Source organism: Caretta caretta, chromosome 2 (assembly GCF_965140235.1).
Source record: "Caretta caretta isolate rCarCar2 chromosome 2, rCarCar1.hap1, whole genome shotgun sequence".
Lineage (NCBI taxonomy): Eukaryota > Metazoa > Chordata > Testudines > Cheloniidae > Caretta > Caretta caretta.
Genome location: NC_134207.1, coordinates 49,563,410 through 49,589,871, shown reverse-complemented (window position 1 = coordinate 49,589,871; position 26,462 = coordinate 49,563,410). Strand labels below are relative to the sequence as shown.

Genomic DNA, 26,462 nt, shown 5'->3' with positions numbered 1-26,462 from the left:
GGTCAGCACTAAATTTGGCCATAATATATATATTCCACCAATTAGAATGATTCCGTTTTAGCCAATCAGACACAATATCTATGCTTGCTATGTGAACTATAATAACCAGTTATGTAACGGAGGTCCCAGAGTGGCAACAGTATCAGATTAAATATATTGGTATATTGTAAACCATATTTTAACAAAATTGTATAAATAAAAGTTAAAGACTAAAACATTTTGACCTTCTGGCCAGATTTACTGAAAAGCCAAAGTTTATGGATGCTTTGTGTCACTAGAGTGGTGCAAAGCAGCTGAAGTAAACAAGTGAATCTGACCCTCTTAACTTATGAAAAGTAGGAAAGCAGATGCTCATCTCTGTTACATATTTCTGCAATTTCTTTATTAAACCAAAGTAAACTTTTGGGTGCACAACTAGCTAATGACTTGTAATGTTACATTTATTTTATGTACCAAAACAGTTTCAAACTAGAATTGCAGAATCAGGCCTTTTCATATATTCTGAAGCCTGAAGGGATCATTGTGACATCTAGTCAGGCCTCCTACATAGTCCAGGCCGTAGGATTTACCTGAAATAATTACTTTTTGAACTACACCCTATCTTTTAGACAAGCATCCAATCTTGATTGCCAGTGATGAAGAGTCCACCACAATCTTTGGTGAGTTGTTCCAAAAAATTATGCCTTATTTCCAATCTGCATTTGTCTAGCTTCAACTTTCAGCTATTGGATTTTGTTTTATATTTGTCTGCTAGATTAAAGAGCCAATTATCAAAATTCTGTTCCCCATAAAGTACCTACAGATTGTGAACTAGTCACCTCTGAACCTTCTCTTTGTTAAGCTAAATAGATTGAGCTCCTGTCACTACAGGACATGGCTTTCCAATCTCTCAAACATTTTCATGGCTCTTCTCTGAACCCTCTCCAATTTATCAATATCGTTCTTGAATTGTGGACACCAGAACTGGACACAGTTTTCCAGAAGTGATTGAACAGTGCCAAATACAGAGGTAATATGACCTCCCTACACATACTTTTTCTGTCACAAGTCTAGAGAAGCTAAAATTGTCTTTGTTACAATAATTCACAAGAAAATTCTTTCCCACTGAAGGATGAAGTAGTTGTCAGTAAGAATTTGAAAATAAATTATTAATCTGGTTTTGTTGTGTTTTAGGCATTCGATTACAAAATATTTAGTGATGGTTACAAATTGTTAACATTAGATTGGTAACGTTCGGTTTTTTGGCTGTCAATTTATGACTTTTAAAACAGTTGGGTTTGAAGTAAAAAGCTATGATGACTTCTTGATCTGCCGTTTCAAGCAAGTAAGATGTGTTTTGTAAATTCTGCTATTTAGTTAATAGATTTTGAGTTTCCATCTTATTGAGTAAAAATTACCCTCAGACACATCCCAGACCGAAAGCCTCTACCTCTATGCTGCGTGCAGTCAGCCTTTTTTCTGACATGCAAATAATTACTCTTCTCTGAGACCTATTCTGTGCATTTTCCCTCTGTTGTTTAGAAGAGCTGTACTCTCTTTATGAAAGTGATTAGAGGAGAAAGAGATTTCTAAGAGACCTGCTTTCCTAAAACTCATGCAGTGGTCTGAGCATTGGCCTGCTAAACCCAGGGTTGCGAGTTCAATCCTTGAGGGGGCCATTTAGGGATCTGGGGCAAAAATTGGGGATTGGTCCTGCTTTGAGCAGGGGGTTGGACTAGATGACCTCCTGAGGTCCCTTCCAACCTTGATATTCTATGATTCTGTGATTCTATGATTCTATGTAAGCTTTCTGCGACACACTGAGGGCTTGTCTACACTGGCAATTAACAGGACTGCAACTTTCTTGCTCGGGGGTGTGAAAAAACCCCCCCCTAAGTGCAACAAGTTTCAGTGCTGTAAAGTGCCAGTCTAAACAGTGCCCCAGCGCTGGGAGCTACGCCCCTCGTTGAGGTGGGTCGCTGTGCCGCGACCACACAAGGCACATTAAAGTGCTTTAGTGTTGCCAGTGTAGACTAGCCCTGACATGACACATTGATGCTATTTTAGGGCCTGTGAGGTGCTGAGTGCCAAGCACTCCATTTAAAATCAATGAGTGTGAAAGGTACTCAACACCTCTCCGATTTAGGCCATTAGTTGAAAAGCACTGAATGTGCTAGGGAAAGATGGAGCCAAAATGTATGAGGATAGGGCACAACTAGTTTGAGTGATGGAGATAAGCAAGCCTGGTGTGAATGAAGCTGACATTTCAAGAGTATTTAATAGCATCCCCAGCATGCATTTAGCAGTGCAATAGTGGGCAAACACTGTGATACTAGTACATTTCTAGTACTGAAAAGACAAATCAATTGCACTTTTATTAGAGGATAATGGCAGTGCCAACACAAGTTACCATGGGCTAGATTCTCATACTTCTTTACTCCTTGAGTAATCCCATTGATTTCAATGGGACTACTTGCACAGTGAGACACTACTCAGCATCTGATTTACCATTGCTTCTAATATTGTTCCTGCTTTTAGTTTATACCCTGAAATCTATGTAGCCAGATTCTGATACTTTTACTTATATTAAGTACTAATGGGGCTACTCAAAAAACAAAATATCAGAATCTGGCCTTACATAGCTAACTCGTCACCAATACATTTTGCTCAATACCAAGAATATCTCTTTTGTGTCTCCTTAAAAGTGATAATCCTACACGCAGTTTAGTATATCTCTTGTATTGTTGTTTCCTGATTATCACAGATTTATAGCAAAATTCTCTATTTTGCTTGGCATTATTTTCTAACTTTGTATGAACAAAATAAAATGGAAATCCATTCTGTCTTACAAAGGAAGCACAAATTATTGCTGTGACTATTATTATTCATATGGAAATCCAGAGAATATGTAGACCAGACAGCCAAGGATATTGAGACAAATCAGTAGAACTTGTTTAAATACATCAAAAGTCAGATGCCCATATCTGAGTCCACCAGATCAACAAGAGCTAGAAGAATCATTTAAAGCAGCATTTGTTTCCAGTCTGTAAGAGAAATAGTTTTGTTTGTTTTTTATTGGGATGTGTGAAGATATTATTAAAGAAAAGACAAATCAAAAAGATGAGCTTGACATTTAGTTATGAACGCTGTGAGATCCATGGTTAGTTTTATTATACACAGGAACAAACTCCGCTGTCCAGACCCAGCTCCTGGGAACATACTGTCTCCTGCATGCATGAATCTGTCCCTATTGATAAACCATTTGTTGTCTTAAGGAATGTTGCTGTCATGGCAGGTTTTGAGAGTGAAGGAAGGAGGGTGTTTCTAGTAGCTAGGGCCAGTCTTGAAGAGAACCTTGATTGGGACAGAGATCTCATACTGGACTCTGTATTCAATAGGCAAACAGTGCAGAGAGCGTATCATAACCTGTGTTATTAAATAGGTGGGCTGATGCATTTTATACCAGCTAGAGCTTGTTCAGTGTGTTGTCTTTATTCCTACATGTAACTAGTTTGGGAAGGATTATATTTTTATCGCTAAATGTTAGTAAATGTCACACACACACAAACTGATGAAAAAATATATTCATCCATAATAATTAAAATTTACAGATAGGCACAGTAAGAAAAATGCTAATTGTGAATTTATTTGATGTAAGGATGTTTATTTTGTAAATTTTTACATGTGATGTTGACCCCTTCCTAACCCCATAGTTTTATGCAACAGTGAAAATTTAAATAAATAAAAATGGAAAAAGCTTAAAAATAAACATTGATCATCCATCCATCAAAATTATATAACATGAAATTCTGTTAAGTCTATGTATAACAAATTGTAATAATCAAAAGGTTATAAATGACTGGATTACTGTGCCCTAATTCTGAGAGTGACAGGATGGGATATAAACTTCTGGTCCTTATTTGTTTGTGTGCGTTCCCCCTGCCTATCCCCCTGGCTACCCCTCAACCTCTGTTTGGGTTTATGGTAGCACTGAGGAGTCCTAAAGGACCCCAAGCTACAGACGGACTTAACAATTTTGAAAGCAGATGCCCTTAATAATGGGAGGAGGAGGAGGTCATAGAGGAAACAAGTTCTTCAAAATTATTTCCTCCTCCTAGTAGCATCACCTTAGTCTTGCCTGGATCCATTTTTAGCCATTTGCACTCCTTCCATATGCGGATTGTGGCTAAACACTGAGAATGCCGAGAGATGGTGCTGTTTCCATTTGTCATAAAGGAGATATAGAGTTAGGTATCATCTGTATATTGTTGACACCTCCACCTATTTACCCTCGCCGTCTCATCCATTGGCTCCTCACTGAATAAAATGGAGGTGGGGGGGAGAAGGGGAAAAGGACTGATCCTTATGGAACTCCAGTGGTGCGGGCTGTGAAGATGGAGATACAGTTGTCCAGAATGCCCCTGATCACAGAAGTATGACTTGAGCCATTTCAAGGAAACTCCATCCACCCCTGTGGCTAGTGGGACAGGAGAATTTGATCAGTGGTAACAAATGCAGAAGAGAGGTCCTGCAGGATGAGAATGGAAGTACTTCACTTGTCTATGCACAAACCCCAGCATCCCCACACTGTCAGAGCTTCTGCCTCCAGGGATACCATGAAGGAACCCCTTAAAGAGGGGGGCCTTGAGGAAAGATAATGTAGTGAGGTCTAGATGAAACACTGTTGGATTAAAGCAAGGTCTTTGAAGGCCTGAAAATTTAGTTGAGACACACAGTATGCTAGAGGCAGGATACTGGATTGGAAGGAAAACTTGTTAAATATTGGTGTTGCTCAGATGAAGAGTTAAGTATCTCTGAGCTTACTGAATGTACAGGTGCCTGCTGCATTCCTATTGGCTAGAAGAACCTGGGAAGAGGCAAAAAGTGCCAAACTAATGTTCTAATTTGTGTTTGATCAATTAGACTGGAGAAGGATCTGTGTTGAGAGCAGAGAGCTGTCTGATGACCTGGCAAAGACAGCCGTATGATATATTGAATTCCATTCTTTGGTGAATCTTTCTGTTTTTAATTTAAAATAAATAAATAAAATTAATTAAAATAATCCAGGTGAGTTCTTGTGATTCATTTTCTCATTTGTCAATTCCTTTTTTCTATGAAAATAGCAAACACAGTGAAATTACTTACTTACTTACTTAATTAATTAAAAACACCTTATTCCCCACTTCCTTCCAATACATTTTAGGACCTGCTCGCTGGAAAGAGGTTTTCCCTGTCGCTAATGGAGACCGTCAATCCCCCATTGACATCAAAACTGAAGAAACCAAATATGACCCTGCTCTACCTCCTATTAGCCCCAACTATGATCCAACTTCTGCTAAAGTCATCCTCAACAATGGACACTCCACCAGTGTAGAATTTGATGACACAGAAAATAAATCAGGTTTGTTTCTGTTCATATTTAATTGTACTTTCTTTCTTTCCCTGTCTCTTGAATGGAGTACAGTCTGGGTATGTTGCACTGGAGATTATATCATGGCATATGAACAGCAACCCTGTAGTTCTCTGAGTCCAAAAGAAATACTTTTTCCTGATTTTCAGTTTGTTGCAATATTGAGATGATTTCTTAAAGAAATTCTAAATCACAGTTTCTCAGAAAATGCCCAGGTTCACATTCTGTTAATTTTTCCCCACATGGTATAGTATCATCCATACGGTGTCCAACCCCCAGTTTGAATTGTTTTATAACACATTTTTCAACACTGCTCTCCACAGCATAGATGGAGCCTTTGTGTCTCATTGCAGGTCCATTCAAATGAATAAGGTCCACTCAAGTCTCTTATCTGTGTTTAAATACAGGTATTGCACGATTTATGTTCTTGCTCTGAACTCATGCCAAGAGTTGATCAATGAAGAACAAAGAAATTATATGTCAAAGGATCTTTTTTCTCTCTAAGAAATGTCATTGTCCCATTTTTTTTTAACACCCATTGACTCTCCTTTTGCAAACAACTATGGAGGCTCGGAGGTTGTCCTGTCCAAAAAACATTCTGTTATATTTACTGACTTCATATGGGTTTTCAGAATGCTTCCTTTGCATAGCAGAGAGGCAAGTTGCATCTACAGAAAGCTCTTTTTCAAACAATAAAAGTGTAAGCCCTTCACAAGCGAGAGAAGCCTCTTATGGTTGATCTGTTAATTTCAGATACTGCCTCACTACTTGGAGAAGGTTAGCAAGAGAAGCCTTTGTTATAAAGGCAAGTGAGAAGATAAACCCAAATTAGTATGGAACTGTTTTGATTTTTCTGTTTGCTGTTTGACATTTACAGGATGTCAGGATATATTCGTAAATATTCTCAAACCCTTCTTTGTAACTAATCCAGTTTCATTAGCAGGTGCTGTAAGATCAAAGGTTGTTTATATGTTTTACCAAGTTTAGGATAGTTAGGAAAGTGAGCATGGACAAAATAAGATTTACAAAGAAAGCTGAGCAGGAGAATCCTGCCTTCCCACATTACAGAGGAATGAGGAACTGCTTTAGGCAACAGTTTCTTTTCCTTCCATTTACTATATCTTCCAGATTGTTGAAACTTCTAAACTTCTGTAAACTTCCTGTAACATTGTTACACTTTACCCTATTGTGCAATATATTCGCAAGGCAGTATATGCCACATTGCCAAATTACAAATGCAGAAGCTGTAATCATATGAAGATTCTGGCACAGCAGACATTATTTTGAATGAAATGTTTGTAAACAGAAAATGGAATTGTGATATGTTCTGAAAAAGAGTTACAGATAATTTTATTGGGAACTTTTTGATGAATTATTGAATATTTCCTTGAACAAAGCATTTTTTTCAGTTTGCTTATTTGTAGGGCCGTCGATTAATTGCAGTTAACTCACACGACTAACTAAAATAAATTAATCATGATTAATCCCAGCTTTAATCCCACTGTTAACAATAGATACCAAATGAAATTTATTAAATCTTTTTGGATGTTTTTCTACATTTTCAAATATATTGATTTCAGTTACAACATAGAACACAAGTGTACAGTGCTCACTTTATATTATTTTTAGTACAAATATTTGCACTGTAAAAATGATAAAAGAAATAGTATTTTCCAATTCACCTCATACAAGTACTGTAGTGCATTCTCTTTCTCATGAAAGTGCAACTTACAAATGTTGATTTTTTTTGTTACATAACTGCACTCAAAAACAAAACCATGTAAAACCTAGAGCTTACAAGTCCACTGAGTCCTACTTCTTGTTCAGCCAATCACTAAGACAAACAAATTTGTTTATATTTATGGGAGATAATGCTGCCCACTTCTTATTTAAAATGTCACCTGACAGTGAGAACAAACGTACTTTTGTAGCCGGCATTGCAAGGTATTTACTTGTGAGATATGCTAAACATTCATATGCCCCTTCATGCTTTGGCCACCATTCCAGAGGACATGCTTCCATGCTGATGATGCTCATTAAAAAAATGTGTTAATTAAATTTGTGACTGAACTCCTTGGGGGAGAATTGTATGTCTCCTGCTCTGTTTTACCCACATTCTGCCATATATTTCATGTTATAGCAGTCTCGGATGATGACCCAGAGCATGTTGTTCATTTTAAGAACACTTTCGCTGCCGATTTGACAAAACACAAAGAAGTTACAAATTTGAGATTTCTAAAAATAGCTACAGCACTCGACCCAAGATTTAAGAATCTGAAGTGCCTTCCAAAATCTGAGAGGGACGAGGTGTGGAGCATGCTTTCAGAAGTCTTAAAAGAGCAACACTCCAATGAGGAAACTACAGAACCTGAACCACCGAAAAAGAAAATCAACTGTCTGCTGATGGCATCTGACTCAGATGATGAAAATGATCTGCTTTGGATCATTATCAAGCAGAACCCATCATCAGCATGGACACATGTCCTCTGGAATGGTGGTTGAAGTATGAAGGGATATATGAATCTTTGGCACACCTGGCACGTAAATATCTTGTGACACCGGCTACAACAGTGCCATGCAAATACCTTGTCAAGGTTCCTCCCCCACTCTGAACTCTAGGGTACAGATGTGGGGACCTGCATGAAAACCTCCTAAGCTTACTTTTACCAGTTTTCTTACAAGAAGACTTTTAATAGAAATAGAAGTAAATAGAAGTAAAGGAATCACCCCTGTAAAATCAGGGTGGTAGATACCTTACAGGGTAATTAGATTCAAACATAGAGAATCCCTCTAGGCAAAACCTTAAGTTACAAAAAAGACACACAGACAGAAATAGTCATTCTATTCAGCACAATTCTTTTCTCAGCCATTTAAAGAAATCATAATCTAACGCATACCTAGCTAGATTACTTACTAAAGTTCTAAGACTCCATTCCTGGTCTATCCCCGGCAAAAGCAGCATACCACAGACACACAGACCCTTTGTTTCTCTCCCTCCTCCCAGCTTTTGAAAGTATCTTGTCTCCTCATTGGTCATTTTGGTCAGGTGCCAGCGAGGTTACCTTTAGCTTCTTAACCCTTTACAGGTGAGAGGAGTTTTCCTCTGGCCAGGAGGGATTTTAAAGGGGTTTACCCTTCCCTTTATATTTATGACACGCCCCCCAAATCTCAGCTAGGGTGAAACACTGGCTGGGATTTCTTCCTGGAGCTCTAGGAAAAACAGCGTTAATAAGACACATGCATCTCTAAACATACTACCAAGTACATAAAGACTAACAGTATTTTCCACATCTCAAGGACGATTTTAACCAGTTGATTCTTGGAAACTTTCATGGGAGAGTGCATCGGCCACTTTGTTAGAAGCTCCTGAGATGTGTTGGATGTCGAAATCAAAATCTTGGAGAGCTAAACTCCACCAAAGAAGTTATTTGTTATTTTCTTTGATGGCGTGAAGCCACTTCAGTGCAGCATGGTCGGTTTGCAGGTGGAAACGCCGTCCCCAAACATATGGGCGTAGCTTTTCCAGAGCGTAGACAATGGCGTAACATTCTTTTTCACTGACTGACCAGTTGCTTTCCCTCTCAGACAGTTTTTTGCTGAGAAACACTACAGGGTGGAATTCTTGATCAGGTCCTTTCTGCATTAAAACTGCTCCCACACCACGCTCGGATGCATCGGTGGTTACTAGGAACGGTTTGTCAAAGTCTGGGGCCCTTAGTACAGGGTCAGACATGAATGTTGCTTTAAGCTTGTTAAAGGCCTTCTGACACTTTTCAATCCACTGAACGGCATTTGGCTGTTTCTTTTTGGTTAGGTCTGACAGTGGGGTGGCGATTTGGCTGTATTGCGGTACAAATCGTCTGTAATAACCGGCCAAGCCTAAGAAGGATTGAACCTGTTTCTTTGACTTTGGGACAGGCCACTTTTGGATAGCATCCACTTTGGCCTGTAGGGGGCTGATAGTTCCTTGACCCACCTGGTGTCCAAGGTAAGTCACTCTGTTTAGGCCTATTTCACACTTCTTAGCCTTAACAATCAGTCCTCCCTCCCATATGCGCTGGACGACTTTTTGTAGATGTTCCAGGTGGTCTGCCCAGGAATCCGAAAATATGGCCACATCATCAAGGTAGGCGACTGCATATTCTCCTAATCCCGCTAGGAGACCATCTACAAGTCTTTGGAAGGTGACGGGTGCATTTTGCAGCCCGAAAGGGAGTACATTAAATTCATACAGCCCGAGATGTGTGGTGAAGGCTGACCTTTCCTTGGCAGATTCATCTAGCGGTACCTGCCAGTACCCCTTGGTTAAGTCCAAGGTAGAGATGAACTGTGCCCGTCCCAGTTTCTCTAATAGTTCATCTGTGCGTGGCATTGGATAGTTGTCTGGGCGAGTTACAGCATTTAGCTTACGGTAGTCCACGCAAAAACGTATTTCCCCATCTGGTTTGGGAACTAGAACCACTGGAGATGCCCATGCACTTTCAGAGGGGCGGATTACACCCATCTGTAACATATCCTGGCTCTCCCGTTCTATAGCAGTTTTAGCTTGAGGAGACACCCGGTAAGGTTGGACTTTAATTGGGCGAGCATTACCTGTGTCAATGGAGTGGTATGCCCGTTCAGTCAGTCCTGGGGTGGCTGAGAACGTTGGTGCATAGCTAGTGCACAGCTCCTGGATCTGCTGTTGCTGCATATGCCCAAGGGTCATGGAGAGGTTCACCTCTTCCACACCACCAGCACTTTTCCCTTCGTAGTAGACACCTTCAGGCCACTCAGCGCCGTCTCCTCCCTGGGCTGTAAACTGACAACCCTTTAATTCTCTGGAATAAAAGGGCTTTAGAGAATTAATATGGTACACCTTAGGCTTTCGGTTGGAGGTGGGGAATGCTATGAGATAATTAACAGCTCCCAGACACTCCTGGACCGTGAATGGCCCTTCCCACGATGCTTCCATTTTATGGGCCTGGAGTGCCTTTAAGACCATGACCTGGTCCCCTACTTTGACGGAATGCTGTCTGGCATGTTTATCATACCAGGCTTTTTGCTCTTTTTGAGCATCCTTTAAGTTTTCTCTAGCAAGGGCTAAAGAGGTTCGGAGGGTGTTTTGTAGGTTGGTTACAAAGTCCAGAACGTTAGTTCCTGGAGAAGGTGTAAATCTCTCCCATTGCTGCTTCACCAACTGTAATGGCCCCTTAACCTCATGGCCATATACAAGTTCAAATGGGGAAAACCCTAAACTGGGATGGGGTACAGCTCTGTAGGCAAAGAGCAACTGCTGCAACACTAGGTCCCAATCATTGGAGTGCTCATTTATGAATTTACTTATCCTGGCCCCCAAAGTTCCATTAAACTTCTCCACCATGCCATTTATCTGATGGTGGTAAGGAGTGGCAACCAAGTGATTTACCCCATGAGCTTCCCAAAGGCTTTCCATAGTTCCTGCCAGGAAATTAGTCCCTGCATCGGTGAGGATGTCGGAGGGCCAACCTACCCTGGCAAAAATGTCTGCTAGTGCCTGGCACACACTTTTAGCCCTGGTGTTGCTTAGAGCTACTGCTTCCAGCCATCAGGTGGCAAAATCCATGAAAGTCAGTATGTACTGCTTTCCTCTGGCTGTCTTTTTCGGAAAAGGACCCAGAATATCCACAGCTCCTTGCTGAAATGGAACTTCAATGATGGGGAGTGGCTTTGACCTGGTCTTGGGGTTTTCCCACTCTTTGGCATACTTCACAAGACCGGACATAGGTAGAAACATCCTTGCCCATTCCCTCCCAGTGGAATGACCCCCCCAAATGGTCTTTGGTCCTGTTCACCCCAGCATGGCCACTAGGGTGATCATGGGCTAAGCTCAAGAGCTTGGCCCGGTATTTAGTTGGAACTACCAACTGTCTCTGAGGATGCCAGTCTTCCTGGTGTCCACCAGAAAGAGTTTCCTTGTATAAAAGTCCTCTTTCTACAACAAACCTGGATCGATTAGAAGAGCTGAGAAGCGGTGGGTTGCTCCGTGCCGCCGTCCAAGCTCTCTGGAGGCTTTCATCTGCTTCCTGTTCGGTCTGGAACTGTTCCCTTGATGCTGGAGACATCAGTTCCTCATTGGATTGTGGACCTATGCTTGGTCCCTCTGGAAGCGATGTAGGGGATGGGGCTGTTTCCGTTGACTGTGAACCGCTTTCCGCTGGTGCACTATGTTGGGATTCAGGCTCCGGCTGAGCCTCTTGTGTAGGGTTATCGGCTGCTGCTGGTTCAGGTTCGGTGGGGCCCTCTGGTGTTGAGTTTGCAAGTACTGGATTCAGTGCTGGCAAATGGTCTGGTGCTGGTTGTTCCGCTGGTTCCGGTTCTGGGACTGGTTCCATCTGGGTCTCTGGGACTGGATCCACTACTGCTGTTGCAGATATTGGCCTGGGGTCTGGATCCATCACCTCTGACTGGGTCCTGATCGAATTTTCCGGAACAGAGCTAGGCCTCACGGCTTTTTTAGCCTGGCTATGGGTGACCATTCCTACCCTCTTGGCCTGCTTCACATGATTGGCCACGTCTTCCCCCAACAGAATGGGGATGGGATAATCATCATAGACTGCAAAAGTCCACGTTCCTGACCAGCCCTGGTACTGGACAGGCAACTTGGCTATAGGCAAATTGAAAGAGTTGGACTTGAAGGGTTGAGTCGTCACTTAGATCTCTGAGTTGATTAAATTGGGGTTCACTAAGGAAGCATGGATAGCTGACACTTGTGCTCTGATGTCCCTTCTTCCTGCCCACACTCAGAGTTTCCTTCTGCTCCAAGGGTATCTGGGAGGTATCTGGGCCTGCAGACCTCTGGTGTGATCCCGGTGCAATGAACTGTAATCTGTTGGGGTTCTTGGGGCAGTTGGCCTTTACATGCCCCAGCTCATTACATTTAAAACATCGTCCAGCTGACGGGTCACTGGGGCGAGGTGGGTTGCTGGAGAACGGGGTGGTGGGACGATAAGGTGTCTGGAGGGTTCTTTGGGAGGTAGGTGGGGCTTTGGGCGGCCCCCGGTAATAGGGTGTGGTCTGGGGTTGTCCCTTCTGGTCTCCGCTCCAACTGCGACCAGTTTTCTTCTTCTCTGCCACCTCCACCCATCTGGCTCCAGTCTCTCCTGCCTTGATTACAGTTTTGGGCTTCCCATCTAGGATGTATCTTTCTATTTCCTCAGGAACTCCCTCTAAGAATTGTTCCGTTTGCATTAGGAAGGGCAAATTTACTGGAGATTCAACACTTGCTCCTGATATCCAGGCATCCCAATGTTTCACAATGTGGTAGGCATGTCGGGTAAATGACATGTCTGGTTTCCACCTTAGGGCTCTGAACCTCCGACGAGACTGCTCGGGTGTTATCCCCATTCTGACTCTCGCCTTGGATTTAAACAGTTCATACTTGTTCATGTGTTCTTTAGGTATTTCAGCTGCCACCTCAGCTAAGGGTCCACTGAGCTGCGGCCTCAGCTCTACCATGTATTGGTCAGTAGACATGTTGTACCCAAGGCAGGCCTTTTCGAAGTTTTCTAAGAAGGCCTCAGTATCATCGCCTGCCTTGTAGGTGGGGAACTTTCTGGGATGGGAAGTGGTACCTGGAGATGGATTGCTAGGGTTTGTTGGTATATTCTGCTGAGCCTTTACCTTCTCCATCTCCAGTGCATGCTTCCTCTCTTCTTCCCTCTCCTCCTCCACATGCTTCCTCTCTTTTTCCTTCTCCTCCTTCTTCAGCCACATGAGTTCTATCTGTCTTTCATGTTCCCTTTGTTTTTCCTCAGCCTGAAATCTGGCTAATTCCAGCTTTTGTCGAGCCGTGGATTTTGTCATCCTAACCTCTCTGTTTCTAACTAACTTTACACCCGATTTAGAAATTGGTTTAGAAATAAACAAACAAAACTTTGCTGTAAAATTTTGCTGTGCTGGAATAGAATACCTATTCTCTGATAGTGATTGTCAGCCTACAGAAAAAGACAATTCCCTTGTCTCTGCTCTGGGCCCAAATCAAAGCAAAAAACCTCCAACTACTTGGAAACCTGCTTACCAGCAGCCCAAAGGAAAAAAAATTCCTTTTCAAACTTGTGCTCCTTGTAAAAAAATCAAAATCCTAAAAAAAATAAACCCTGCCACTTTTGTCTCCAGGCAAATGGGTAGATCACTTTCCCTATTTACTTTTAGGGAAAAAAAACCCCTTCTGGTTTGGAAGACTGAATTTCCCTGCAGGAGTTAAGTACCCTGCCTCCAGGCAAAGAAAACCTGCAATTCACAAAGATAATCCCCTTTTGTCTCTCCTCTGGCCCCAAAGCAGAGAAAAAACAAACTGCTTTCAGTTTCAGCTGCTTTCTGGACCTCCTTTCCAGCAGCCCCAAAGGAAAAAAAAATTCCTTTTTAAAATCTGTATTTCGAGTTCAAAAAATCTCAAATTGATCTCAAAATGATTTCAGGTTAATCCCACCACTCTGCCACCATGTCAAGGTTCCTCCCCCACTCTGAACTCTAGGGTACAGATGTGGGGACCTGCATGAAAACCTCCTAAGCTTACTTTTACCAGCTTAGGTTAAAACTTCCCCAAGGTACAAATTAATTTTATCCTTTGTCCTTGGAATATCCACTGCCACCACCAAACTCTAACTGGGTTTACTGGGAAACGTAGTTTGGACATGTCTTTCCCCCCAAAATCCTCCCAACCCTAGCACCCCACTACCTGGGAAAGGTTGGGTAAAAATCCTCACCAATTTGCACAGGGGACCACAGACCCAAACCCTTGGATCTGAGAACAATGAAAAAGCATTCAGTTTTCTTACAAGAAGACTTTTAATAGAAATAGAAGTAAATAGAAGTAAAGGAATCACCCCTGTAAAATCAGGGTGGTAGATACCTTACAGGGTAATTAGATTCAAACATAGAGAATCCCTCTAGGCAAAACCTTAAGTTACAAAAAAGACACACAGACAGAAATAGTCATTCTATTCAGCACAATTCTTTTCTCAGCCATTTAAAGAAATCATAATCTAACGCATACCTAGCTAGATTACTTACTAAAGTTCTAAGACTCCATTCCTGGTCTATCCCCGGCAAAAGCAGCATACCACAGACACACAGACCCTTTGTTTCTCTCCCTCTTCCCAGCTTTTGAAAGTATCTTGTTTCCTCATTGGTCATTTTGGTCAGGTGCCAGCGAGGTTACCTTTAGCTTCTTAACCCTTTACAGGTGAGAGGAGTTTTCCTCTGGCCAGGAGGGATTTTAAAGGGGTTTACCCTTCCCTTTATATTTATGACATACCTGTTCTGACTTTCAGGTGACACTGTAAACAAGAAGTGGGCAGCATTATCTCCCACAAATGCAAACACACTTGTTTGTCTGAGCAATTGGCTGAACAAGAAGTAGGACTGAGTGGACTTATAGGCTCTACAGTTTGACATTGTTTTGTTTTTGAATGCAATTATTTTTGTACATAATTCTACATTTGTAAATTCAACTTTCATGATAAAGAGGTTGCACTGCAGTACATGTAATGGGGGAATTGAAAAATACTATTTCTTTTATCATTTTTACATTGCAAATATTTGTAATAAAAAAGAAATATAAAGAGAGCACTGTACACTTTGTATTCTGCTTTGTAAATCAATATATTTGAAAATGTAGAAAACATCCAAAAATATTTAAATAAATGGTATTCTATTACTGTTTAACAGAGCAATTAAATGCACGATGAATCTCGATTAATTTTTTTAATCACACGATTAATCACGTTTTATTTTTAAATCACTTGACAACCCTACTTATTTGGTTTAAATACTGTGTTTTGGTAGCTTACAAGTGTGTGTTCAAACAATATTCAAATAAGTATGTGTTCAGAGATATAAAAATCATCCAAAGCACAAGATTTCAACTACTCAGACATCTGTTGGGAAAATAACACAGCAGGGCACAGATTATCCAACAAGTTCTTGGAATGTATTGGAGACAATTTTTTATTTCAGAAGGTGGAGAAAGCTACTCGGGGAGAGGCTGTTCTAGGTTTGATTTTGAAAAATAGGGAGGAACTGGTTAAGAATTTGAAAGTGGGAGGCAGCTTGGGTGAAAGTGATGATGAAACGATAGAATTCATGATTCTAAGGAATGGTAGGAGGGAGAACAGCAAAATAAAGACAATGTATTTCCAGAAGGCAGACCTTAGCAAACTCAGGGAGTTGGTAGGTAAGATTCCATGAGAAGCAAGTCTAAGGGGGAAAACAATTGAAGACAATTAGCAGTTTTTCAAAGAGAAATTATGAAGGGCACAATAACAAACTATTCCACTGCATAGGAAAGACAGGAAGTAGGGCAAGAGACCACCCTGGCTTAACCAGGAGATCTTCAATGATCTAAAAATAAAAAAAGAGTCCTACAAAAAGTGGAAACTAAGTCAAATTACAAAGGATGAATATAAACAAATAACACAGGTATGTAGGGACAAAATTAGAAAGGCCAAGGCACAAAATGAGATCAAACTAGCTAGAGACATAAAGGATAACAAGAAAACATTCTACAAATGCATTAGAAGCAAGAGGAAGACCAAGGACAGGGTAGTCCTGTTACTCAATGAGGGGGGAAAACTATAACAGAAAATGTGGAAATGGCAGAGGTGCTTAATGATTCCTTTGTTTCAGTTTTTCACCAAGAATGTTGGTGGCGATTGGATTTCTAACATAGTGAATGCCAGTGAAAATGAGATAGGATTAGGGACTAAAATAGGGAAAGAACAAGTTAAAAATTACTTAGACAAGTTAGATGTCTTCAAGTCACCAGGGCCTGATGAAATGCATCCTAGAATACTCAAGGAGCTGACTGAGGAGATATTTGAGCCATTAGTGATTATCATTGAAAAGTCATGGAAGATGGGAGAAATTCCAGAGGACTGGAATAGGCAAATATAGTGCCCATCTATAAAAAGGGAAATAAGGACAACCAGGGGAATTACAGATCAGTCAGCTTAACTTCTGTACCCAGAAAGATAATGGAGCAAATAATTAAGCAACCAATTTGCAAACATCTAGAACATCATAAGGTGATAATTAACAGTCAGCATAGATTTGTCAAGAACAAATTTTGTGTCAAACCAACCTGATAGATTTCTTTGACAGGATAACAAACCTCGTGGATAGGGGGGAAGCAGTAGATGTGGTATATCTTGACTTTAGTGTGGCTTTTGATACGTCTTGCATGACCTCATAACCAAAATAGGGAAATACAACCTAGATGGAGCTACTAGAAAGTGGGTGCACAACTGGTTGGAAAACCGTTCCTAGAGTGTAATTATCAGTGGTTCACAGTCATGCTGGAAAGGTGTAAAGTGTGGGGTACCACAGGGATCAAATTCTGGGTCTGGTTCTGTTCAGTATCTTCATCAATTACTTAGATAATGGCATAGAGAGTATACTTATAAAGTTTGTGGATGATACCAAGCTGGGAGGGGGTTGCAAGTGCTTTGGAGGATAGGATTATAATTCAAAATGATCTGGACAAACTGGAGAAATGGTCTGAAGTAAATAGGATGAAATTCAATAAGCACTAATGCAAAGTACTCCACTTAGGAAGGAACAATCAGTTGCACACATACAAAATGGGAAATGACTGCCTAGGAAGAAGTACTGCGGAAAGGGATCTGGGGATCATAGTGGACCACAAGCTAAATATGAGTCAACTGTGTAACACTGTTGCAAAAAAAATGAACATCATTTCGGGATGTATTAACAGGAGTGTTGTAAGCAAGACATGAGAAGTAATTCTTCCGCTCTACTTCTCGCTGATTAGGCCTCAGCTGGAGTATTGTGTCCAGTTCTGGGCGCTACATTTCAGGAAATATGTGGACAAATTGGAAAAAGTCCAGAGAAAGCAAACAAAAATTATTAAAGGACTAGAAAACATGATCCAAGAGGGAAGATTGAAAAAACTGGATTTGTTTAGTCTGGAAAAGAGAAGACTGAGAGGGGACATGATAACAGTTTTCAAGTACATAAAAGATTGTTACAAAGAGGAGGGAGAAAAGTTGTTCTTCTTAACCTCTGAGGATAGGCTAAGAAGCAATGTGCTTAAATTTCAGCAAAGGAGGTTTAGGTTGGACATTAGGAAAAAATTCCTAACTGTCACGGTGGTTAAGCACTGGAATAAATTGCCTAGGGAAATTTTGGAATCTTCATCATTGGAGATTTTTAAGAGCAGGTTAGACAAACACCTGTCAGGGATGGTCTAGATCAGTGCTTCTCAAAGCCGGTCCGCCGCTTGTTCAGAGAAAGCCCCTGGCACGCCAGACCGGTTTGTTTACCTGCTACATCCCCAGATTCGGCCGATTGCGGCTCCCACTGGCCGCGGTTTGCCACTCCAGGCCAATGGGGGCTGCGGGAAGCAGCGCGGGCCAAGGGACATGCTGGCCACCCTTCCCGCAGCCCCCATTGGCCTGGAGCTGCGAACCGCAGCCAGTGCAAGCCGCGATCGGTCGAACCTGTGGACGCGTCAGGTAAACAAACCGGTCCAGCCCGCCAGGGGCTTTCGCTGAACAAGCAGCAGACTGGCTTTGAGAACCACTGGTCTAGATAATACTTGGTCCTGCCATGAGTGCAGAGGACTGGACTAGATGACCTCTCAAGTCCCTTCCAGTCCTGTGATTCTATGATATCTCAACATGTTCGGTGTTGCCTGGACTTCTGTAAGGAATACTTCTGCTGGATTCTCTTGACCCAATTTATTTATATAAATAATATGTTTCATATTTAAAGTGACAGTGTCATGACAAAAAGTTAGAAATGGGCCCAACTGTAACTTCAGATCTGAACCTATATTCAGACTTCATTGGCTAGGTTTTCTCCTATGTTGTGGCCTCAATCCAAGTCAGCTAATCCAAGCAGCTGGGAATCCCCTCAGTGTGGGAATCCTAGAGGTGGAGCTGATATAGCCTATTAGAAAGAGGCATGGCTGAAGTGTGACTGTGCGTTGGTGATCCCCTCCACCTGGCATACCAGCCACTTGGGGCCACAGACACTTGGCATAGTTTAGATCAACCCTGAGGCTATTTCAAATTAGGTCAGGGACTGACCTGGCATAGAAACAGCCCTGGGTCTGGAAGCTGCAAATGGCTTCTTTGGGACTTCTCCTTTGACTCCCCCCACCCCCAACATATATGCAGCACAGCTGAGGATCAAGGCCCATATTCATAGATTCATAGATCTTAAGGCCAGATGATACAATTGTGATCATCTAGTCAGATCTCCTGCATAACACAGGCCATAGAACTTCCCTGAGTTAATTCCTGATTCAAACACAATAGTTGTGCTTGAACGAGAGCATATATTTTTTAAAAAAATCCAAACTTGATTTAAAAATTTCCAGCAATGGAGAATCCAGCACAACCCTTGGTAAATTGTTCCAATGGTTAATTATCCTCACTGTTTAAAAAAAAGTGCTTTATTTCTAGTCTGAATTTGTCTAGTCTGTTTTTTCTAGTCTGAATAGCTTCAACTTCCAGCCATTGGATCTTTGTCTTTGTCTGCTAGATTGAAGAGCCTTTTATTATCAAATTTCTGTTCCCCAATAGGTACTTGCAGACGGTGATCAAATCACCCCTTAACCTTCTCTTTGTTAAGCTAAATAATTGAGCTCCATAATTCTCTCACTATCAGCCATGTTTTCCAATCCTTCAGTCATTCTTGTGGCTCTTCTCTGAAGCCTTTCCAGTTTTTCAACATTCTTCTTGAAGTGTGGACACAAGAACTGGATGCAGCATTCCAGTAGTGGCCACACCAGTGCCAAATGCAGAGGTAATATATACCCTCATGACTCCTACTTGACATTCCTGTTTATGTGTCCAAGGATTAGCCCTTTTAGCCATGTTTCACTGGGAGCTCATGTTCAGCTGATTATTCATCACAATCTCCAAAAAATTTTCCTGTGTTCCAGGATAGAGTCCCCCATTCCGTAAGAATGGCTTACATTCCTTGTTTCTAGATATATGACCTTACATTTCACTGTATTGAAATGCATATTGTTTGATTTAACCAGCTTACCAAGCAGTCCAGATTACTCTGTATCAGTGACTGTTCCTCTTCATTATTTATCCTTCCCCAATCTTTGTGTCATCTGCAAATTTATCAGTGATGATTTTGTTTTCTTTCAGGTCATTTATTGTTTTAAACTTTGTAACACTGGCTCTTTTAAAGCAGTGTGTGTGTGTATGTGTGTGTGTATGTGATCACACAAGCGTGTGTGTAATTGGCTGGGATTTTATTCTCTTTGAACAGAAATGTAATCAAAACATGATAAATTGTATCTAAGTAACTTTTTGTTCTGTGATCAGTTCCTCTTTATATGTCAAGATGAGGTCTAATGTAGAATTCCACCGTGTTGGATGCAATGCTTCTTGAGTTAAGAAATTGTCATCTATATTTTTTTCCTATTTAAGGAGCCGGTCATCCTGTTCTCCACTCTGATTTGGTGTGGGTTTTTTAGCTTACACCAACTTGTATCCTATTGTGTACTTTATCTGTTAGAACATTGATCCGTAAGCATTCAAGGTCATTTACTTCTGAGTTGTCAGTGACTCAGAAACAAATAATGCCATTTTTAACAGTGCCACTCCCCCTCCTCCTTTGTCTACTCAAACCTTCCTAAATAGGTTATAGCCAGTGATTTTAACATTCTAATAATTCAAATTTTCCCACCAGATTTCAGCGATACTAACTAGGTTGAATGCACGCTCATAAATGTGCAATTTCAGATCCTCTTGTTTGTTACCCAGACTCCTAGCATTAGTGTATAGGCAAATAAAGAAATTCTTCTCTTCTCATCCTTTGGTGGATTTTTGTTCTTGATAGCTTCAATTTATTTCTCCTTTTCACCCTCCACTTTTGCTGTTGGTGTACGTCCTACCATCCTGTGCCTTAGATGACTGGATCCCCTTGTCTATATCTCTATAATGGGTCTAGCCAGAACCCCAGAGCACAATAGTCCTTTTTTCGGGTGTGTGTGTGTAGGGGGGGAAGAGCTGAAATCAGATGAAGCTTTTCTAAGAGGCAGGGAATTCAGCGTCAGGGAATTACAGAGAGAGACTGCAGGTGAGATCGGATCTACAGTTCTGATCTTGAATTTTGGTTTGGATCCATCTCTAGTTTGTTTGTTTTTTTAAAGAGAGACATATTTACACAAATAAAACACACACGTGCCTTACATGTGTTCTTAATGTGCCATTTATTTACATTTTACATGCACTAATTTTGAACTTGGACAAAACAGATGCATTATTAGCTTCACTTTGTTTATAGTCATTTTCACTGCCTGGTTTTCATGCTTTGGTACAGTACAGTTTCATCTGGGTTTCAAACAATGCCAAGGAATGTTGAAATAAATTTTAAACCAACTGACTATTTTCCTCCAATTTTATTAAAGAATCTACCTTTTTATGGCATAATCTTTAGGCCTAATTTGGTTGTCAGTGTCACTTTGAAATGTGTTGATAAGAATGTAGCTGCCAAATAGATTGCATAATAATAATTCAATTTCTCAGAAGAATTAAAAAAAAACAACCAACAAGTACTGCTTTCTGCCTATAGTAAGACACATTGGGTGATCTCAGTTCATCCCCTGGTAGTATTAATTAGCTAATTTACATATATAACTTAAGTTTTGAAGGGCATATTCTCTCCTTTCTATTGTTGTTGTGCAGTGGTATCCTATTAATACATATGCTTTGAGAATCTATTTGAGATGCCTGGATCCCAAAATAATGCTGTATGCATGAAAGTATAGGTCAGAAGATTTTATTACAATGCATGTTGCCTTGGCTAAAAATCTCTTATTATCTGGTTTATAGTGCTGAGAGGGGGACCACTCACTGGAAGCTATAGACTGCGCCAAATTCACTTTCATTGGGGGGCCAGCGATGACATTGGCTCTGAGCATGCAGTGGATGGAAAGAAGTATGCAGCGGAGGTAAGGCATTGTATTGAATTATATAGAGGCCATAGTCTCTCTGTAGTTAAGGTTGAACTAGTGTTCCATTATAAGACAGATTTTGCCTCCCTAACTTTTCAAAACATGAGCAATGTGCCTAAATTTTTTCGTGTGTGATCCTCTGCCAAAGGAGAATATATTTGGAGACCTTGGCAAAGGATAAGACAAGAAGTACATGAAATATTATAAGTGGAAAATTTAGAGGATTTTTATTGTTTGAGAATTGTTTTAATCTTTTTTGTTTTTAATTTTTAACTTTTCCTTTGGAATCGTTTATATCTCAAAATAAGCCTGACATAGAAACTGCAGATTTGTTTTTTTTAATCGGCCTTACTGAGGATATGTGCATTTTACTATTTGCAGAAGAGTTGGGTGGTTATTTTTGTGGTGTATGTAGCAATGTGACAGTTATGCCTTTGTTTTCTGTGTACTGCACCTTTAAATCTCTAAGGACTATGCTGCCTACAGAGACAGGCAGCCATTGTGAGTGTTCCATTTAGTGCAGAATGTCACAGAGGAGAAACGCACAGTGTGCTCTCTCATGGAGTCTTTACTTATGCTCTTTCTTGTTCCTTGCTTTTGATTATTCTACAATAAAAATAATTCAGACTGAAAGTATCTGTTTCCTCTTTGCGTATGGGAAAAATAAAACAAGTATTTTAGTGAGGAAAATGGGATCTCAAACAACAAATAGCTCAGAGAAAGTGAGAGTTTTCCTGGGTAAAAAAGGAAAATAGAAAAGGTAAAAATAATTTTTTTATGGAAATATGGCAGATTTTCAATATAATGCAAAAGAGGAACAATTTGAAATATATGTACAAAGTCCTGATCAGTATTTTATTGGAAATGCTATAGAAGACAGTGGTAAGAAAAAAAATCAATTTTTCTACCACTGGTGGGAAAAGTGACATTTGCAGTGTTTAAAGGCTTATGTTTTCCACAGGAACCAGGTGAGATGGAGTATAAAGAATTAATAGAGGTGCTTAAAAACATTATGTACCAAAACCAAATTTCTAGCTGAAAAAAAAATAAGTTCCATCTCAGAAACCAAATGGAAGGAGAAAATCTCTCTGAATTTCTAGCCAGTCTAAAAAGCTTCCCACTGCTTGTCATTTTGGTAACTTTCTGCAAGAAGCACGTTAGACATCATTTTGGTTTTGGGATAAGGAAACCAGAAGAAAGAGTGAGGCTGCTGAGCACTGGTCATGCAGAAGAAATACCCCAGGAGATGAGAATGCAGTTTCAGTGCCGAACTCCCTGAAGAAAATGCTCTAACAAATCAAGAAAGCACCTCTGCCAAATTGGCACATGCTAGAAGAAAGAGAGAGTTCACAAGCAAAGAAGACTACGTGGCTTGCCCCATGTCAGAGGACATCAGGAAACAAGAGGGCTCCCCGGTCCTGTTGAGTTGTGGCATCGCATTGGCCAGACCAAGTTCTCTTCAACAAGCTGCAGTGCAGGAGCGGTGGTAAGATGGGATACATACCTTAAAAGAGAAGTCACAAGCCATTGAGAATGGGGCTCTACCCCAAAATGTTTCACAGCTCTTGTTTGTTTTGTTGGTTTTTTTGTCTTTTTGAAAAATTACAGGGAGTAGTGTGGTTTATTTAGCTATAGGGATTTTACTTTTTGTTCTTTCTTGTTTGTTGTTTTTTAATTCACAATAAAAGTCATTCCGACTGAAAGTATCTGTTTCCTGTTTGTGTATGCAAAATATAACATTTTAAAAGTTATTCAATCTAGCTTTTGTGAATCTAAAATCGTGAATGGTCCGATGGAGACATTGTAAGCTCCAGAATACTAACATGCATACATGTGCACACAGAATGGTCTATTGGACTGAGAAGTGAGGTATGAATTCCTATATTCTATTTCTGGTCTTAATAATACTACTTTGGACTTCTGTGGTAGCTTTCCTGCAAGGATATCTCAGGGCTTGTCTATGTAGGGAAGCTATTGCTAAATAAGCTAGGGTATGAATTTAAAGAGTAATAGCTATTCTGTACTAACTCCCCAACTGGACACTCTTACTCTGCACTGAAAGTACCTGGGTGCAATTTAGCTTCACTTCCAAAACGTGTTAAGCTACACCACACTCAGACACCTTCATGCGAAATAAGATTGTCCACACAGGAGCTATTCTGTGATAGCTATTCTGGGCTATTTCCCCATGTAGACAAGTCATAAGGCCACAATCCGGCGACACACTTAAGCATGTGTTTAACTGTAAGCATGAGGGTATTTCCATTGACTTAAATGGGAGTTTTCACATGCTTAAAGGTAAACATATACTTATGTACTTTGTTGGTTTGGGCCTAAGAGCTTAACAAACATTAATTATGCCTCACAACACCAAGTATTACCCATTTTACAGGTAGGGAAACCTTAAGGCCATAGAGATTAAGCAGTTTGCCAAAGGCCAAGTCCATGTCTGAGGCAGGATCTAGAACCAAGATCTCCAAGACCCCTGTTTTATCCACAAGACCACACAGCCTCCCATGCCGTTCATTCAGGCAAGCCATTAAGACCCATGTTTTCTAAGGAAGCCTTTACTTTTGGGGTCCCCAGTTTTTGTGTGTCCATCTGGAGCTCAACAAGCATGTGAAGTCTTCCAAGTGAAGTAACTGGGAGCAACAGATTCTCAGCACCTCTGAAAATCAGGTTCTGAAAATCTAAAAATGGACCCAAAATTAAAAGCCTCTTTTGAAAAATGTGATCTTCAACTACTCTGAGTTTCCTTCTCTGAAGAATAGGGAAGATAGACTCTGGGTGAGTTAGTAAGTCTTATAAGATTTATTAGATAATGTTTGTTCAGTACTTTGAAAATAATAAATTAATTTTTATATAGCACTTACGTACACTCAACAGCATGGCAGTGCAGAGAACAGCAGTACTCTGCACAAGCTAGGAGAGACATCTGACTCTGACTTAGCACCTTCCGTAGAGACTTGAAGGCTCCTGACAGGGGAGTACGAACATGACTTTAGGGAGCATGGCTTGGTGGGAGGGGTTGGAGGACACTGGGGCAAAGATCACTTTGCTTTTTACCTCGCCAAATCGTGGCAATCCTAGGACTAGCCAGAGTGGATCTTCTGAATTTGGACCAGTCTGCGTGAAGCTTCCAAGCAATTACACATCAAACAAGCGAGGTTGCTCATTACAAATCTACCACAAAACATTCCCAGTCAGAAATCAGTTGGAAATGCAGGTGCTCAGCACCTCTGAAGATCAGGCCACTTTTATTTAGATGCCTAAATACAAAAGCTGGTAATTTTTTTTCCAAACTTCAAGTTTTCTTTGAAAATTTTTCATGCAAAATTTAAATTTGAGAAAAAAGAGGGGGGAGGGAGATTTTTTGTGAAAATTTCATTTTTCCATCCCCCTCCTCATTTCATGACCAGCTGTAAGGCAGATCAATGTTTTGCTGAAATTTTGACTGAGGAAATGGGAGCAGGGAGGGGAAAATGCTGATGAAATTTGCATGATTTTATTCTACCACTTATTTTTACCAGCTCTACTAAATGTGGATTTAAGAGCCTAACTTTAGCCTTCAATGTTTGAAAATTTTGGCCTACGAAATTGCAGTTTTTCCCCATATTTAGAACAGTGAGTATCCATAGATACTGTGGTGGTGGTAACTTGCTAAATTTTGACTTTTAATAGTAACTGCTGTACCTGAAATGTAAAAATACTGTTAATTGTGCCATTCTCATATCTATCCAGCCACATCAGTGCTTGTTGTTGCCCTTTGTATGATTATATATTTCCAGATTTCAATAAACATAAATATTTGCAGCTGGAAAATTGAATGCGTCTGAATATAAACAGGTGAAGTAGAAACCTCAACACTAGTACAATTGCATGTTAATTGTAATTGCACCAGTTCAGTGGGAATTGACAGTATTTGTGCTTTTGCCTTTCAGCTTCATGTGGTTCACTGGAACTCGGACAAATATTCCACTTTTGTTGAGGCTGCTCGGCAGCGGGATGGATTAGCTGTCATGGCAGTATTTCTAAAGGTAAGCAATGATTGCTTTATCCCTTTTAATAAATCTGTGTTATAAGCTTAGACAACAAAACTGTTATTCTGTAGCAAATATCTCTTTACCCATAATTCTGCAGCAGCAAAAATATGAAGGCAGAAAACACATGCCTAATTTTTAATGTGTTTGTAATAGTAGATTGCTGCATCACCTGTAAGACACCATAATTCATAGAGTTTAAGACCAGAAGGGACCATTAGATCCTCTAGTCTGACCTTCTGTATATTGCAGGCCATTTAAATTCACCCAGGCACTTCTGTATGACCCAATAACTTGTGTTTTTCTAAAGCATATCTTCCAGAAAGCACTAGTCTTGATCTGAAGATATCAAGAGATGGAGAATTCACCACTTCGCTTAGCCGTTTGTTCCAATGGTGAATTGCTTCTTTTCTGTCTCAAGAGGAAAACAAACATTAGAGGGTTTCCTTAAAATCTCTGAACAAAATCGTGCCTCATACACTTGATAACCTGCTCATTCTAGGATAAAAAAATCACCCCATCCCACAGCCTCACTGACTTTGTGCAAGGAACCCCAGAAAGGACACAAAAAACTTAACCTGTGATTAGAGGACAGGGTGCCGAGCAGCTCTGTAGCCCCTACTTCAGTGTCACGTTAATACGGTGATGGCCACTGCCACTTTGGAAATGCCAATGCCCTGGGTTGGAGCAGTGCTTAAGACCCTTGCTGTCAACAGGATTTTGTGGCCTTTGCATCCACATAATTGCAGGACTCCTGGCTACACAACAGGCACACACCCTGTCTTTGCAAAGCAAATGCAAACCAAGCTTTGCTTGATATCAGTGATATGGAAGGCTGCTGCAAAGCTGCCTTCTCCCCACTTTCCTCCCATACTATGTAACTGCAATGGTTCTGCTTCATCTGGAGCCTTCTGTCCCTGTGCTGACTGGTGAATTTCACCTCTGTGACTATATTACAGCTGTCATGCTGCAGAGATCAGTGTCATCAGGGATCCTTGACATGTTTTGTGCTGCTTGTTCATGTTGAACCTATCCCATTCTTGCCAACTAATTACAAAGTACTCTTTTCATG

The 26,462-nt window shown here is 40.6% G+C and overlaps 1 protein-coding gene across 3 annotated transcripts in view; it reads left to right on the top strand.

The window, feature by feature from the left end:
* The window catches only part of LOC125632620 (carbonic anhydrase 13), a 40,818-nt gene that overhangs the window by 5,735 nt on the left and 8,621 nt on the right, over positions 1 to 26,462 (top strand). For 2 of the 3 annotated variants that reach the window (XM_048841129.2, XM_048841128.2), the window contains exons 2-5: positions 609 to 659; positions 5,183 to 5,380; positions 21,229 to 21,347; positions 25,292 to 25,387. In XM_048841129.2, the coding sequence (XP_048697086.2) occupies positions 609 to 659; positions 5,183 to 5,380; positions 21,229 to 21,347; positions 25,292 to 25,387 (464 nt within the window). The remainder of the gene's footprint in view (positions 1 to 608; positions 660 to 5,182; positions 5,381 to 21,228; positions 21,348 to 25,291; positions 25,388 to 26,462) is intronic. The other variant, XM_048841127.2, reaches the window with a different exon arrangement.